This window comes from Cheilinus undulatus, linkage group 9 (genome assembly GCF_018320785.1).
Source record: "Cheilinus undulatus linkage group 9, ASM1832078v1, whole genome shotgun sequence".
Classification (NCBI taxonomy): Eukaryota; Metazoa; Chordata; class Actinopteri; order Labriformes; family Labridae; genus Cheilinus; species Cheilinus undulatus.
In genome coordinates, this window is record NC_054873.1 from 45392552 (window position 1) to 45407058 (window position 14507).

A 14507-nucleotide genomic window follows, 5' to 3' on the forward strand; every position below is an offset into this window, starting at 1 on the left:
GAGAAATAACAAAGTTAAAGCACAAATTATTCAGTGCTACTTCAGCTTTAATTCAGCGTAGCATTCTAGTAAATGCCAAATTACAGGAGTCTGTTCATCAAGCATTTCACAGAGAAATAATGTGTCTGAAATCACCAGCTGAGCCAATTAAACACAGGAAAAAGGAAACAGGGGTTCGTCTTAATGAATTCCGAAGTACTGATAGATGAATTGCAATGAAAGGTATGCATTAAAATGGTAGAAGCTTAATTAACGTTAGTGCACAGCAGTATAAGAGAATATTTACCTCCTGAGATGTATTTCTGATTAAGCTGATTGAAATACAACATATAGAATCATTCCAATCAAATGCTTGAGACTAAAGGGGCTCTTCAGAGGACATTGATTAATGAGTAGAGTGGTGGGTTACAGAGCTACATTAGCTCAGGGAAAAAAACACTCAGGAGTTGCTAATTACTTCATCTAAAGCTGAATTATGGGCTCTATCATAGCACCTTGGTGCCTTAGATTAAACCCTTACACTATCAAAGCAGAATGCAAAGTCTTAGAACATTAATGACAGTTAATCTAATGAAGAAAAAACTTTCAAATACATTCAGCACAGGTGAATGAGGCCTAAAGTAAGTGTTCAGAGGTATTTCTGGCTAGAAATAAGATGGACTGATGTCCTAGTATTTGCAGGTGTAGCTGTTTGTTGTTTTAGCCTGTGCTTCTCCTTATTATCACATTAATGAAGTCAAAGAATAGCAGATCAGTGCTGGTCTCAACCGGTCTTGATGGAAAATCCTGAGTCCATGACCGAGACAGGACCGAGTAAAAATGCTCTTGAGTCTGAGACAACACCAAGACAATCAAAATGTGGTCTTGAGACCGGTCTCAAGACCAAGACCATTCTCGAGCGCTACAACAGTTACAAACAGATCCCTGAAAATAAAAACTTAGTGAACATTTTTCAAGTTTCATACTTCCAGTCCTGCAGTAACCTAAATGACTACTGTTGGCTTGTTTAATGCTACAGATCTTCTCAGGCCCTGGGTGCAGTTGTGAGACTGCCACGCAGATTATTCATTACACCAGTAGGATGTTGCAAAAGGGAGGCATGGCCAGGGCTCTCTTTCCCAACAGTGGGTTGTCCTTCGCACTCCAATTCAAAATGCAGAAAATGTCCATGACTTGGACTGTAACAGATTTTTTTTAATCTGAGGTGATGTCAATGAGCTGTTCCTATTCCTCAGTGCTGAAGTCATCACCTGGTGCAGCTTTTTTTCTGTTTTTGCCACTTTTTAACCCCTTTTTTTAAAATTTGTTTTCAACAATTTTTTCATCTTTAAAACCAATTTTTGCCAACTTTTAATACTTTTGGCCTCTTTACCCCAATTTTTGCTATTTTTTTTAACCCATTTAAGGCCCTTTTCCTGCATGTTTTTTTTTATCTTTTAGTTTATTTTTGGGCATTTTTGTGCCTTTATTTGATAGAGGAGGACGCTGGATAGAGTTGAAAACAGGGATGAGAGTGGGGAAGAGACATGCAGTAAAGGGCCTCAGACTGGATTTGAACCCTGGCCGTCTGCGTATATGGGGCACGCCTTAAATGACTAGGCCACCTGCTCCCCTTCCTGCATGTTTTGTCCTGTTTGTGCCACTCTTTTATCAATTTTTGTCACATTTTAACCCCTTTTCATTACTTTTCCTGACATTTTTTCCCCTTTGTGTCACTCTACAGCCCATTTTGCCACTTATCACCCATTTTTGCTTCTCCCTAACCCCTCGTCACCACTTAATCAGGTCATTTTTGCAGCACTTCTGCCAACCTTAACCCTTTTGTAAATATCTTCTAATTATGACAGAAAATTTCAGTAAAAACAGATCAAATGTTAAGTCATTCTATAACTATTTTATTATTAATTATTTGTGGGATGGATTTAACAGTTGCAGACATTTAAAGCCAAAGGATACTCTTAAAACCACATATTCTTTTCCTCCTTTTCTGAATTTAATGATCTTATGGGGGCTGGACAGGAAGCTTTGAGGAGCCCGACATGGCCCCAGGCCGCCAGTTTATGATCACTGCCCTAAACCTTACACAATGGTCAATTTTGACTCAAGTATACTAATAAGATTGTAGAGTTCAAAGGTTATTTGGCCTTGTACTCATGGCTTGCTTTGGAACATGATATCACAGAAATGCTTGGGTGAATTTCTTTCAACTTTGCACAGTGTCTCCTTGTTAGACTTTTGATTTTTTTTCAGGCCTCATATTCGTCCCTTGCTTGTATTTGCAATTTCTTAAGAATAGTTACATAAATGTCTTCAAACTTTCACAAATTTCCATCCTGACTGAAGGATCAACTGATGAAACTTGACAGCAAATGTGAGGGACCTTGGGTCCTATGTTAATACTTTGCTTGCAACCCAAATGTCTCAAGTTAAAAGAATTTTCTTCAAACTTTCTATTAAAATCCCCTCGACTCAAGCATGACTGATATTGAACTGTCGTTGAACCTAATGTTCACGCCTTGATTTTGAATGTGATATCTGAAAAATGGTTTAAGGGAATTGTATTAAACTTTGCATAGAGGTTTACTTTGACACAAGTTTAACTGATAAGACTTGGAGGTCAAAGGTCAAGGTTATTGGACCTCGTATTCACAGGTTGCTTTGAAAAAATCTTTTGCAGAAAAAACAAGGGGAGAGAGAGTGGGGGAGACATGCACTCAGGGGTATAGCTAGGGATTTTAGGCCCCCAGAATGAATATTACACAGGGCCCCCTAAACCGACTACCACAGCCACAAATGTTGTGTCATCCTTACAAATGGCAGCATTTTAATGTATTTTTGAACCATAATTTCACCATTAATGAAGAATACTTTTACTATGGTTACATTAAATTTACTTGCATTATTTTGCAGGGCTTGACTAAACTATGTGGATATCTTTAAGGAAGGAGCAAGGGCCCCCCAGTATTGTATTTTACTCTGTTTGATACAAATATTTGTCTGTTGACTGATTCGTTTAGCTGCTTTTGATTCAAATTTTGATTGACACTAATTACTAAAAAAACATACATAAAAAAAACACTTTTAACTGCAGGTTTCTCAAGGGCCCCTCGCTACTGTGGGTCCAGGTAATCAGTACCCATTTTCACCCCTGTGCTACACCCATGCATGCACCAAACTGCACCGAGACTGGGAATCGATACTGCAACCAGTGCATGGAGGACTGCAGCATCAGAATATGGGCACCAGCTCAACCAACTGAGCTAAAGTGGCACTTATGGTCATTTTTTTTTTAACTGGCATGAATCTGGGCTTTGACTTATGGATGAACCAATTAAATTTTGAATTTCAAATATCACTTTCTTGTGAATGCAATGTTTCAAGAACACTTTCAGGGAATTTCTTTTAATTTTGTACAAATGTCCACCATGACTGAAAAATTAGTGGATTTGATTTTGGAGTTCAAAGGTCAAGGTTCTTGGATATCATCCATTGCCTACAGAATTCATTGAACCACAGAAACCTCCTCAGGCTCTCTTTCTGACCCACCACTGTCCAGAAATCCAATCCTATAATCCGATAACTTTAGAAGCATGCAATTGCTGGGCTTTAGCTTTACTTTTCCAGTCTCTTTTCTATTTGCTCGCTCTTCTTTCCTGACCCCTCTTATTATGAATAAATTAAGATATGGTGCAGTAGTAGTGTTTGTATTCAGACTAGCTTGTGCTCCCAGAAAAATCAAAATTTAAACAATCCTGAGACCTGGTGAACTCAGACGGCCACTTATCAAAGCTTTATGGACACAAGTCCTGACTCCTCCACAACATCAAGAGGAACATCTCAGTGTTATGTAGCATTTGATACTGACACAGTGAGTGAATTTTACAGCACATAAAGCAGCATCAATAATTTGAGCAGTTAAGTCACGATCTGGTGAGTTTTATTTCCCTGGGTCATTATTACCCCCATGTGTTTACTTAGCGCTCTTTTTACATGATATATAACTCCAGGGGTGCAGAAAAAGAGCAATCTAAATTGAGTATAAATTAGGCCTGAAAGCCAATAAATGTAATGATGAGTTTTCCATCTTGTAAAAGGAAGTGCAGCACAAGCCACGGAGCTCCCTCTGGCAGCAACAGGAATCATTTTTATTGTAGCACATAGTGAAACTAATGGCCTTCCTGTTATGATGATGGTGATATTTGACAGAGGGCTTTTTCTGTAACAGAATTAAAGTTAATGAGCTGCCCAACTCTGAGACATTTCAGTTGACTAGGGTGGATGCTTTGACCTGTGCCAGTAAAATATTGGCTGTCTGTGCAATATCTCTCATCTGCTTGCACAGCACAGGCTGATAAAGCAGCCTAACATGAAAACATTTGAGCGAGGGAACAGAGTAATGGAGGAGATTATGAATTAGATCAGAGGGATAGAAAAGTTGGAGTAATGAAGGCTCAGAGACATTAGAGGGAAACAGAAAGTGATGACCGAGCAGGCTAAAATGTAGATCATTGATGCTTCATTACCTGACATACTTCCTTTAGTACATCACCCAAACACTCACAGGATGAATCCCAAACTCCACACTCACAGACTCACAGACTTGTAGGCGCCATCCCTGAAATACACAGGTGCTTAGTGCAGTCCCTAGAGAGATCGGCAAGTGTGTGAGAGCTCACAACGGCAAAGTACGCTCTCTCTTAGCATGTGCATATCTGCTATGTCACGCTATTTATCTGGTGCAAAAACATAGGCCTGCATCGGTTCTACAAGGGAGAGCATGAGCTCAAACACATCAGCATTATGCAAGACAGTCAGACTGCAGACCAATCATCTGATATGCTGTACATCTAAGAACAGAAATACACACGAAAACTTTCAAAATAAAACTACAGAGTAAGGATAGCTGTGAAACCTAATTAGAAAACATTTAATAAAGCCAAGCAGTCTGCAGGAAAAAAGCTCATCCTCCATGAAAGCATTCAAAAGGTTGCAAGTGTAGCTTATGTAACTCTGCAAGCTTCATAAGCAACGTAGATAACATACCTGCATAGCTAACGTAGCAAAAGCTAGGCTTACAAAGCAGCTACATAAGTTATGCATCTATTTTATCTGCATAGCTAAATTAACTATAGCTAGCTCACATTGTGGGCGGCACAGGTGTTAGCGCTGTTGCCTTAGAGGTCCCAGGTTCACTTCCCGGTCAGGGCCTTTCTGTGCAGAGTTTACATGTTCTCCCCATGCATGCGAGAGCTCTCTCCAAGTACTCCCGCTTCTTCCCACCACCAAAGATGTGCTCGTTAGGTTAATTGGTCACTCTAAATTGGTGAGTGTGAGTGTGCTTGGTTGTCTATGAGTCAGCCCTGTGATTGACCAGTCCAGGGTGTGCCCCGCCTCTCACCAAGTGACAGCTAGGCTAGGATAGGCTCCAGCCCCCCAACAGGATAAGCGGTATAGAAAATGGATGGATGGATGGATAGCTCACATTGCTAAAGCAGTGAAGGAAGAACAACATATGAAGCCATGGCAACGTTAGTAAACAGGAAGCATAAAGTTAGCTGGACGTCAGAAATGGAAAATATACCACAATCCAACTGACTAGGAGTTAACCGGAGAAATTCAAAGATGGAGCAGGTAAACAGGGATGATTTCACTCATTTAGAGGCCTCTAGGCAAAGAGCAATATGAGACCTTTCACATTTATACAACAGCAATCATAGTAAGTGAACACAACAGTTCAAAGCACCTCTTTTCAGGTGAATAAATCTGACATAATGAAATATGAACTGTAAATATGAATACCCAAAAACTCAACAGAGCTTCATCAGCTCTTAGACAAGCATCATAACTCTAACTTGGCACATCATTAATATTTCAACATGTCTCTAGGCCCGTTGGCCCTTAAAAGAAGCTCATTATCGGAGCAATATCTGATACCTCATTGCATTTCACCACACAGCAATCAACCTATTTGTTCGTACTATAATTCTCTTGATACGAAGACATTTGGGCTTTTTGAGGGGGTGGATCTTGCTGTTGGGGCCAGTAGTCCTCCTCAGGGACCTCTTTGATCATAAAAATGTATTTTCATACTATTTCATTCACTCTTGGCAGCTTACTTACATTCAGAACACCCATAGATGTGTTAGTTGTATCAAGACTTAGCTTAGAAAGCATTGCTTTGTTTATATGTGCTGCATGAGTGAAACTGCACTGACACTCTTTGATGGTGATGGCAGAAATTACATGCATGCTACATTTTTATCACAAGGAATTATTGACGACTAACCCTCATGTAGAAATCATACAACCTTTTGCAAATACAAAGTTTTAGAGAGCTTTGCATTTCACAGATCATGCTTTATAGGGAGCCGATTTCTCAAATGTAGGAGCTAAGCTCCACCTGACTCCCTTGTATCTCTAATTCTGCAACCATGACCACTAGATTTCATTGTTTTCCTTACCTGACGCTCTGTATCTGTAATATATCCGGATCTGTAGCATTGAGTGAAGCCACAAAGCTGCCCACAGGGATGTTTTCCATCCTGGTGACTACAAGGGGGTCCGGGAAGAAGACGGGACCCTCATTTATATCCTGGACTGTGACGTGGACTGTGGCTGTTGAGCTGAGGCTGTAGCCGACATCTGGAACCAGAGGATCCTCATTTTCTACTTTGATGAGTAGTGAGTGGAAAGCTGTGGCCTCGTAGTCCAAAGGCTGGTGGGAGAAAGTGATTGGGCATGTAAGAGGAGGGTGATGATCTTGCACAGAGCTTTATGTGAAACACTGATGTGTCAAAACATGAACAAAACTCCTGAAAACTTGCTGAAATTTTAAGTTTAGCTGTATGTATGGCACCAAAATGACATTGTTTTACTCCAACTTAATGTGACAGTTTTCCTGCACAGCCAACAAAAACATTTGTCATGCAAAGTTGGGATGAAGAGTTGTGAGAATGCAGTAGTACGTAAAAAAAATCCTGCAAGCCAGTGGGAGTGGGTGACTGGTGGAATCTCTTTGATATAATGAAGCTGGTATATTTGCTGTCTGTTCATCACTATGTTTTTTTTTTTTTTCATTTTTAATGCATTCCTTCCTCTAGCATTAAAATAAAGGCTTAGATTGCCATCAAAGTGTGAGAAGCACATGTGAGCATGCAACTAAAGAGATTTCAGAGGCAGACTGTGTGGGATTTCCAGGAGTGCATGTGGAAAAAAACAGCGTATGGGATAAGGCTTTATATGGTTACCTTGACTACAGAGAGCATCCCTTCGTTGTTGTCTGGGTTAGTTTGGATCTCAAAGCTCTGAGTGGAATCTCCGCTTATGATGGAGTAGGTCGCCCTCCACGCCCCGGTGGCTGGGTCATCTCTGTCGTCTACTGTCAGGTTGACCACTACACCCGTCGAGCCCTCAAACACGTACGCCTCAAACTGTTGAGAAGACAGAAAAATCCCCATTAGATGAATATGAAGTGAACTGAAGAGGCACAGGAGATTTGGAGAAGATTAGCAGAATTGGATGGTAACAGGAGAGGCAGAAGTTCTGGAAAGTTCTAAAATCTAAAAATTTCAGAGATTTATCTGAGTCATTTTCCATTTATAGGTGGGTTAAAGTTACAAATCAGTGGGATGGAGGATGGTGAGTGTGTCAACATTGCACATAATACTAAGTCCTGCAGACCTCCAACTACATACAGTATCTAGCCTGATGAAGGGAGCTAAGGGTATTGCAGAGTCTTGTACTGAACGATGAGCGTGCTGAATGAGTGGGCTTTTTCATATAAATGATAGCAGCTGCCATTTCAGAGCCAGTTTCTCTTCCTTTTCAGGATTATGTGATTGTAAACAACTTACACTGAAAACTCTGTGTTAAAACAACTTTCAATCACAGGCAATAAACAGGTGCTTAGGGCCTTAAGCTTTGTGAACAACAGTTAAAATGCATTCATCTGTCCAGATGAGTCCTAACAGTGAATTAGCATGAACTGACGGATGATGTGTTCAAGGTCAGCTCAGCAAAATGACTATTAGGCAAACTTTAAATAAATTCAAATGACAATAGTTTTGGGGGCAAGACATTTGTATAGATGAGGACTCAGATCAATATGGAGTATCAATAAGGAGTATGAATATCAGTTAGGACACCTCTATAAGATACAGTGAAGTTAAACTGATTTTGTTGCTCAAGTGAAATGCTGTATGTACACAGATTTAGACTTGAAGCCACACAAAGCTAACCTGGCACGCCAGGTAAACCTCTCAAAGACAGAGTTTGGGAAAGGGCAGAGCCTTTGAATAAAAACTTAGAGGGTAATCAGATGAACGTTCTGTCTGTCACATCTTTACAGGCCAATCAGAGCAGTAAAAGATGTGACATAACCGCTACCGAGGAGTAAATCCATAGAGAACTGCATAACGCGAACCATGGCAACTGTAAACATGTCAGCACATGAGTTTTGTCATTGTTGAAAAGAAAACAACTCACTGCTTTTCTTTGTTCTTCTTTTAACAAAGAAATGTTGTCAAGTTCTGATAAAACTGGCGTTTTAGCAGCATCCACGCTAATGTCTTCCGCCATAATTGCACTGGCTGCTTGTTGCTGCTTGTTTACGTCATGACTCTGCTGCACCTGAAAGTACTGCCCCTCAACGCTGATTGTTCTTGTCACTTTCTTACCGGGCCCAAACGGTTCAGACGGGAGCTTTACAAGATGGATTTGCCAATGAGAATCACAGAAACAGGGGTATCAACCTGCTTTGCAGTTTCTAACACAAAGCAGTTTCTAAGAAATCTTAGATCCAGACCTTAACCCTTAATGGGGCAAGGAATCATATATGGTCCCTTTGGTCGACTTCCCCAACTTTCTCTGATACAGTAGAACAAGAATGAGTGGAGATCAGTCATCGACATGGAAAGTGACATCACACACTCCAACTTATCAGCAGTGTCCAAGAGCGTCTCAGAGAGACTTCCTGTTTGCTAAGACATTTGTTTACATCTCTTCTCATGTCTCAAACATAAATATATATATATATATGTATATACATACATATAAAACTTTAGTGTGATCAATCTTTGAACCTGCTAAATCCCAAATTTGTTCAATAGGATTCAAATCCAGACTTTGACTTGGCCAGTCCATCAGTTCCAGTTCTCCAGATTTATTTTTCTTAGTCCAATAGTCTCGGCTGTCACAGCTTAAAGTATGATCAGGGTCATTGTCTTGTTGGTATGTGAACCCACGACCAATCAGATTCAGTCAAGAAGGGGTCTGCACTGAGATGTTGATGTGGCAGTTCGCGTTCAAGATGCCGTTTATTTTTGCTAATTTGTGCATGCCGTTTCCACAAATGGAACCCCATACTGTAATGGAATCTACACTGTATTTCACTGTGGGTGCATCTGGCATCAGAACTTTCTCCAGCTTCTCTGCAGACTTAAATACAACAATGCTGACCAAAGAGTTCAAAGTTGACTCGTCCGTCCAGAGTACCTTCTTCCAGTCATCAACAGTCCATTGTTTGCGCCCTCTGAAAATCGGAGGCATTTCTGGATGTTTGCAGGCCTCAATAATGGCTTCTTAGCAGGGATTCTTCCCTTTAAGCCTTGTTCCGTCAGTCGTCTGCTTATGGTCGTTCTGGAGACTTTCTCAGACTCTGATCTAGAAGCATTCTCCTATGCCTGAAGATCACCAGTGGTCTTCTTTCTTCAGCCTCCTCTTAAACTTTGAGGTAACATTGGCTCCAGTTAACTTTTGTCATTCTGTAAGTACCGATCACAGTAGCGTGGTGCAGTAGTGACGTAATGTTGTTGTCAATACCCGGAAGTTAGCACCACATGGGTTCCCCCGGTGGTGAGCCTGAGGGATTTTTTAGTGGGTTTTTGGATCATTGCTGAAAATAAGATCTGTGTTCAATAAAAGTTAATGAAACTTGATAATATTACAATATAAGCATCATATCTGGTTTGTTAATATAACTGACTAAAGTAAAAAGCTAACGTCATGCTATGTTGAATTACAACACGGTCAACTGAATTTAACGTCATCTCCCGTGAATCTGAGCGGCAGGGTAAGTTGTTTCGGATGATCACATATAATCTTTCTTACAAACGCTGTAGTCTAAGTTAGCTGTCCCTTAGCAACCGCCTTTATTACGACAAGGAAAGACACACAACTGGTGGGGCCTGTTGCAGATGTATTTTATGAGGTAGGGTAAAATGTTAAACTCTCTTGAGCTTGTCTTCACCATAAACTTTATTTCAGGTATTTAACTGAAAACTCATTTAAAAAACCCATAGACTTTCAGAAGAGGGAACCGGACATGCTAAAATGCTAACTCACTTCTGCGTTTTAGGACTCATTCCTGCACCCCACTGTGAGAACATTTCTATCTTTCCCTATTTGTCTTGGAGACCGTTCAGAATTATGAAGTGCTTTAATGTGGACTCTTTCATTTTCAGTAAGCTCTCCACGTTTTACCATCTTTAACAGGAACGAGGAATTTCAAACTGAATTCAGCTTTTATACCAAATTAGAGCCGGCTCACCGGGCTTCTCTGAGAAGTTAGAAATTAATTAAACACAACATGACACAACAATCACAACCACTAAAACTAACTTACTGCTCAGGAATCCAGGTAAATAACTATAAATTGACATTTTAATCTTGTAAATCTTATACAGTAAATCTGATAATTCATGGATAACAATCATTATGTTTTAGCATCATTGATATTTCTAAAATTTTGAAGTGGGCAAGTATTTTGATGGGTGCCCTATAAAGGGTTGAGCTTTTTCACCATAAAATTGTTTCTTTTAGTCCACTTGTCTCATATATTTGTGGATGTCACAGTCTTTTAACTGTTATGTAATGTGTTTTTATAGAAAATTATCCTCAATCCTTGAACTGCTGCCAAATTCAACTATTTTTCATCCTCTTGTTTGTCCTTCAGTCTGCACACACAGTACATTCGTTCAAATGCCAGTGCTATTTTTGCTCTCAGAAGCTACAGGTGAAGCAAAAGAAGGAAAAAATGTAAAGAAATTAATATGACACATCAGATACTAAGCTGTCAAATCAGAGAAAAGGCTTTTCACTGAACTACAATTCAAGGGAGAGTAATATACATAAGAATGCCCGGACGAACAGCACACATAACACAATAATCCCTGCTTGTGTTCTCTGTCAACATCTCTGCGGTGCATTTCGTTTATTTTCAGTGTCAATCACTCCCCGGCTCTCTGCTCATTGTTGGCAGCAGGCCTCAATCAGATTCTATCGATGCATTCTGCAGGGAAGGCACTCGCTCCGAACCACACTGTGAACAGGGGTACCCCTGCAGAAGCTCCAAGCAGGCAAAGTAATTGTGTCTGTGTGTGCATCAGGACCATTATGGTGTCAGAGCTTATAGTGTAATCTTTTAGACACAGAACACTCTGTTTAAGGATAGTGCTGGTCCAGCCTAGATTACTGCATCTCCTGTCAGCCCACGGTATTGTTGTTTCACAGATTACCTTCTTACTGCCTTACACAGCCGGGCTCCATGCATTTATCTGAAGCGACACAAACATTGATTTCTTCTCTTTCCTTTCTTTTTCTCCTTTGGTATTCAACCAAAGCTTGTTTTTTTTTCCTTTAAGAAAACACTTTGAACAATTCTCTGTCATTTAGAGCACAGCGGATAGAAACACAATGTTCTTTAAAGATGTTTGTACCCACATGGGCATTGTTGGCCTTTTTGTCCTGCAAGCCTGCGGCGGTTTGGTACAAAAGCATCAAGCGAAAATTAGAAGGCTAGAGATGTAAGAAAGCCTGGTTGTCGCTTTTTTAAACAAGTGGGACACACTGGAATTTAAACAGCAATTGCGTTAGCTTTAGTGTCAAACCCCGGAGAGGCCGAGGCATTTTACAAACACAACCTACACATACTCAAAAGACACATGCACTGTGATCAGAAACGGTGCGTCTCTGACATTCCCATGCTCATCCTTTGGACTTCAAACTGCAGATAAGGTGGAAAAGCAACATTTGCAAGCCCTCTCTCTCTCCCTAGACCTCCTACAAATACACACAAATACAGAGCAGACACAACAGTCGGTCAGATTGGGTTTAATCATGTGGGGCAGTCATGCAGTTGGAGGAAACGCTGTATTGCGTGTGATGTGGCCACTGGGCTCCTGCCTTGCTGCTGATAAGGCCCCAATTCCACCTTGAGCACAAAGCAACCAGTCACCTGAAAGACTGGAAGGAAATGACTAACTACGAGGCACAGCTTCTGGCCTCGAATGACTTAAACACATTAAAAGAGAAGGTGGAGAGATGGCGAAAGAGGGGAAAAAATGTATGCCTTCAAGTTTGCTCTAATCCAAGTGTGTATTTGTGTGTGCCGTTTCTATCTGGAACTCCCAGACACAAACAGAGGGCCATTTACAGTGGTGGCTCTTGTTCCTCCACTTTAAGAAAAATAAGATGACCACATGAGCAGTGAGAGGAGAGCCAGGAACAGATTTAAGGTGCACACAGATAAAGAAAAACACACAAGACACACTTTGTAGACTTAAACTTAAACAATGAACACAAACTAACACATCATAAACAACACACAATAACAGTCATGCTTACACAATAAAAAGTACAGAGAGGAAAGACAGGCCATGGATGGATGAGAGAAGGGACAACAGATGGATGAACGGCATATGGATCAAAGGGTTGCTATTTTGGATGGATGGGCAGATGGACAAAAAGACTGATGGATGGAAATATGTTGGTAAATGCATGGATGGATGAATGGATGCATGGATGGATGGATGGTGGATGGATGCATACATGGATGGATAGATGGATGGATGGATGGATGGAAATATGTTGGTAAATTCATGGATGGATGAATGGATGCATGGATGGATGGATCGATGGATGGATGGTGGATGGATGGATGCATGGATGAATGGATGCATGGATGGATGGATGGATGGATGGTGGATGGATGCATACATGGATGGATGGATGGATGGATGGTGGATGGATGCATACATGGATGGATGGATGCATGGATGGATGGATGGTGGATGGATGCATACATGGATGGATGGACGGATGGATTGATGGTGGATGGATGGATGCATGGATGGATGGATGGATGGATGCATGGATGAATGGATGGATGATGCATGGATGGATGAATGGATGGATGGATGGATGGATGCATATATGGATGGATGGATGAATGGATGGAGGCATGCATGGATGGATGCATGGTTGGATGGATGCATCTCTAATGGATGGATGGATGGATGGATGGATGGATGCATTGTTGGATGCATGGATGGATGGATGATGGAGGCAAAGACTGATGCATGGGAAAGAGTGACAACTGCACAATGGATGGAAAGAGATAAAAAATGGACAGAGATGGAGTCAGGGCTCTGTGGATGGTGGGTTAGAGAAATGACCAGATGGATGGATGGATGAATGGATGGATGGATGGATGGATGGATGAATCAATGGATGATGGATGGATGAATCGATGGATAAATGGATGAATGGTTGGATATAAAGATAGACATACAGACAGATGGACTGACAGGATGGCTGGATATTTCGTAGTTTGCAGAGTTGATGGATAGATGGACGGACGGACAGGAAATACTTAAAGATGGACAAGATGGATCAAGGCCACAGTCAGACAGACAGATGGTTGAATAGACTGATAAACTGATAGATGGGTTGGTTGGACAACAGACTGAAATATACAACAAATAAAACAGGCAAATAGAGACAGATGGATAATTCAGTTGATGGATAGATATAAGGGTAGACATACTGATGGATGCACTGATATACTCTACATAGATCAGACTTCAGCTGGATGGAATAACAACCAAATAAAAATAAAGAGTAGGCACTGGCCATATTTCATAGACCTACACTTAAGACATCTGAGAATTCAGGCAGTAAAATCTTCATATTGATATCGATCCATTTCCTGTTTCCAGCCGTCTTTTATTCCAGACATTCTTAACAATTTGTCTCATAAATCTTCAAGGTAATGCCATGCTGCCATGAGGTAATTGTGGCTCGTCATCTGAGTCAAAACAACTTAGAAGCTAAAATAAATAAAAGGATAATGTCAAGTATCACTTGACAGTTTGATCACTGTAATTTGTGATTGTGCTATTTATACCTATGATTGTGCTGCTGGCTTTTACCTTGTTTGTTCATGTCAAAAAATAGTTTCAGCTCGGACTCCTTTTTTTATTAGCGTCCTTCTTTCCACACATAATGCCCCTTCAGTTAGCCTTTCTTAAGATTAAATACTGCAAATTTCTGTCCATGTTTGACTGGTTCTGTTCATTTAAGGTGAACAATGTACATACTGTAACATTCAATAGATTTGTATGGCAGGATAAGGTATGGTAAAGTATGGAAGGAAAATGTTGATTCATTTTAATATTGATATGCTGCCTTGCCCTTTCTTTGAATCAGCCCAAATGTGCAAATAGATGGAG

The 14507-nt window shown here is 40.6% G+C and overlaps 1 protein-coding gene across 1 annotated transcript in view; it reads right to left on the reverse strand.

Moving 5' to 3' along the window:
* Positions 1–14507, reverse strand: part of cdh13 (cadherin 13, H-cadherin (heart)) — a 784391-nt gene that overhangs the window by 132803 nt on the left and 637081 nt on the right. The window contains exons 10-11 of the mRNA XM_041795315.1: positions 7248–7430; positions 6462–6715 (exon numbers count right to left, since the gene is read on the reverse strand). Of these exons, the coding sequence (XP_041651249.1) occupies positions 6462–6715; positions 7248–7430 (437 nt within the window). The remainder of the gene's footprint in view (positions 1–6461; positions 6716–7247; positions 7431–14507) is intronic.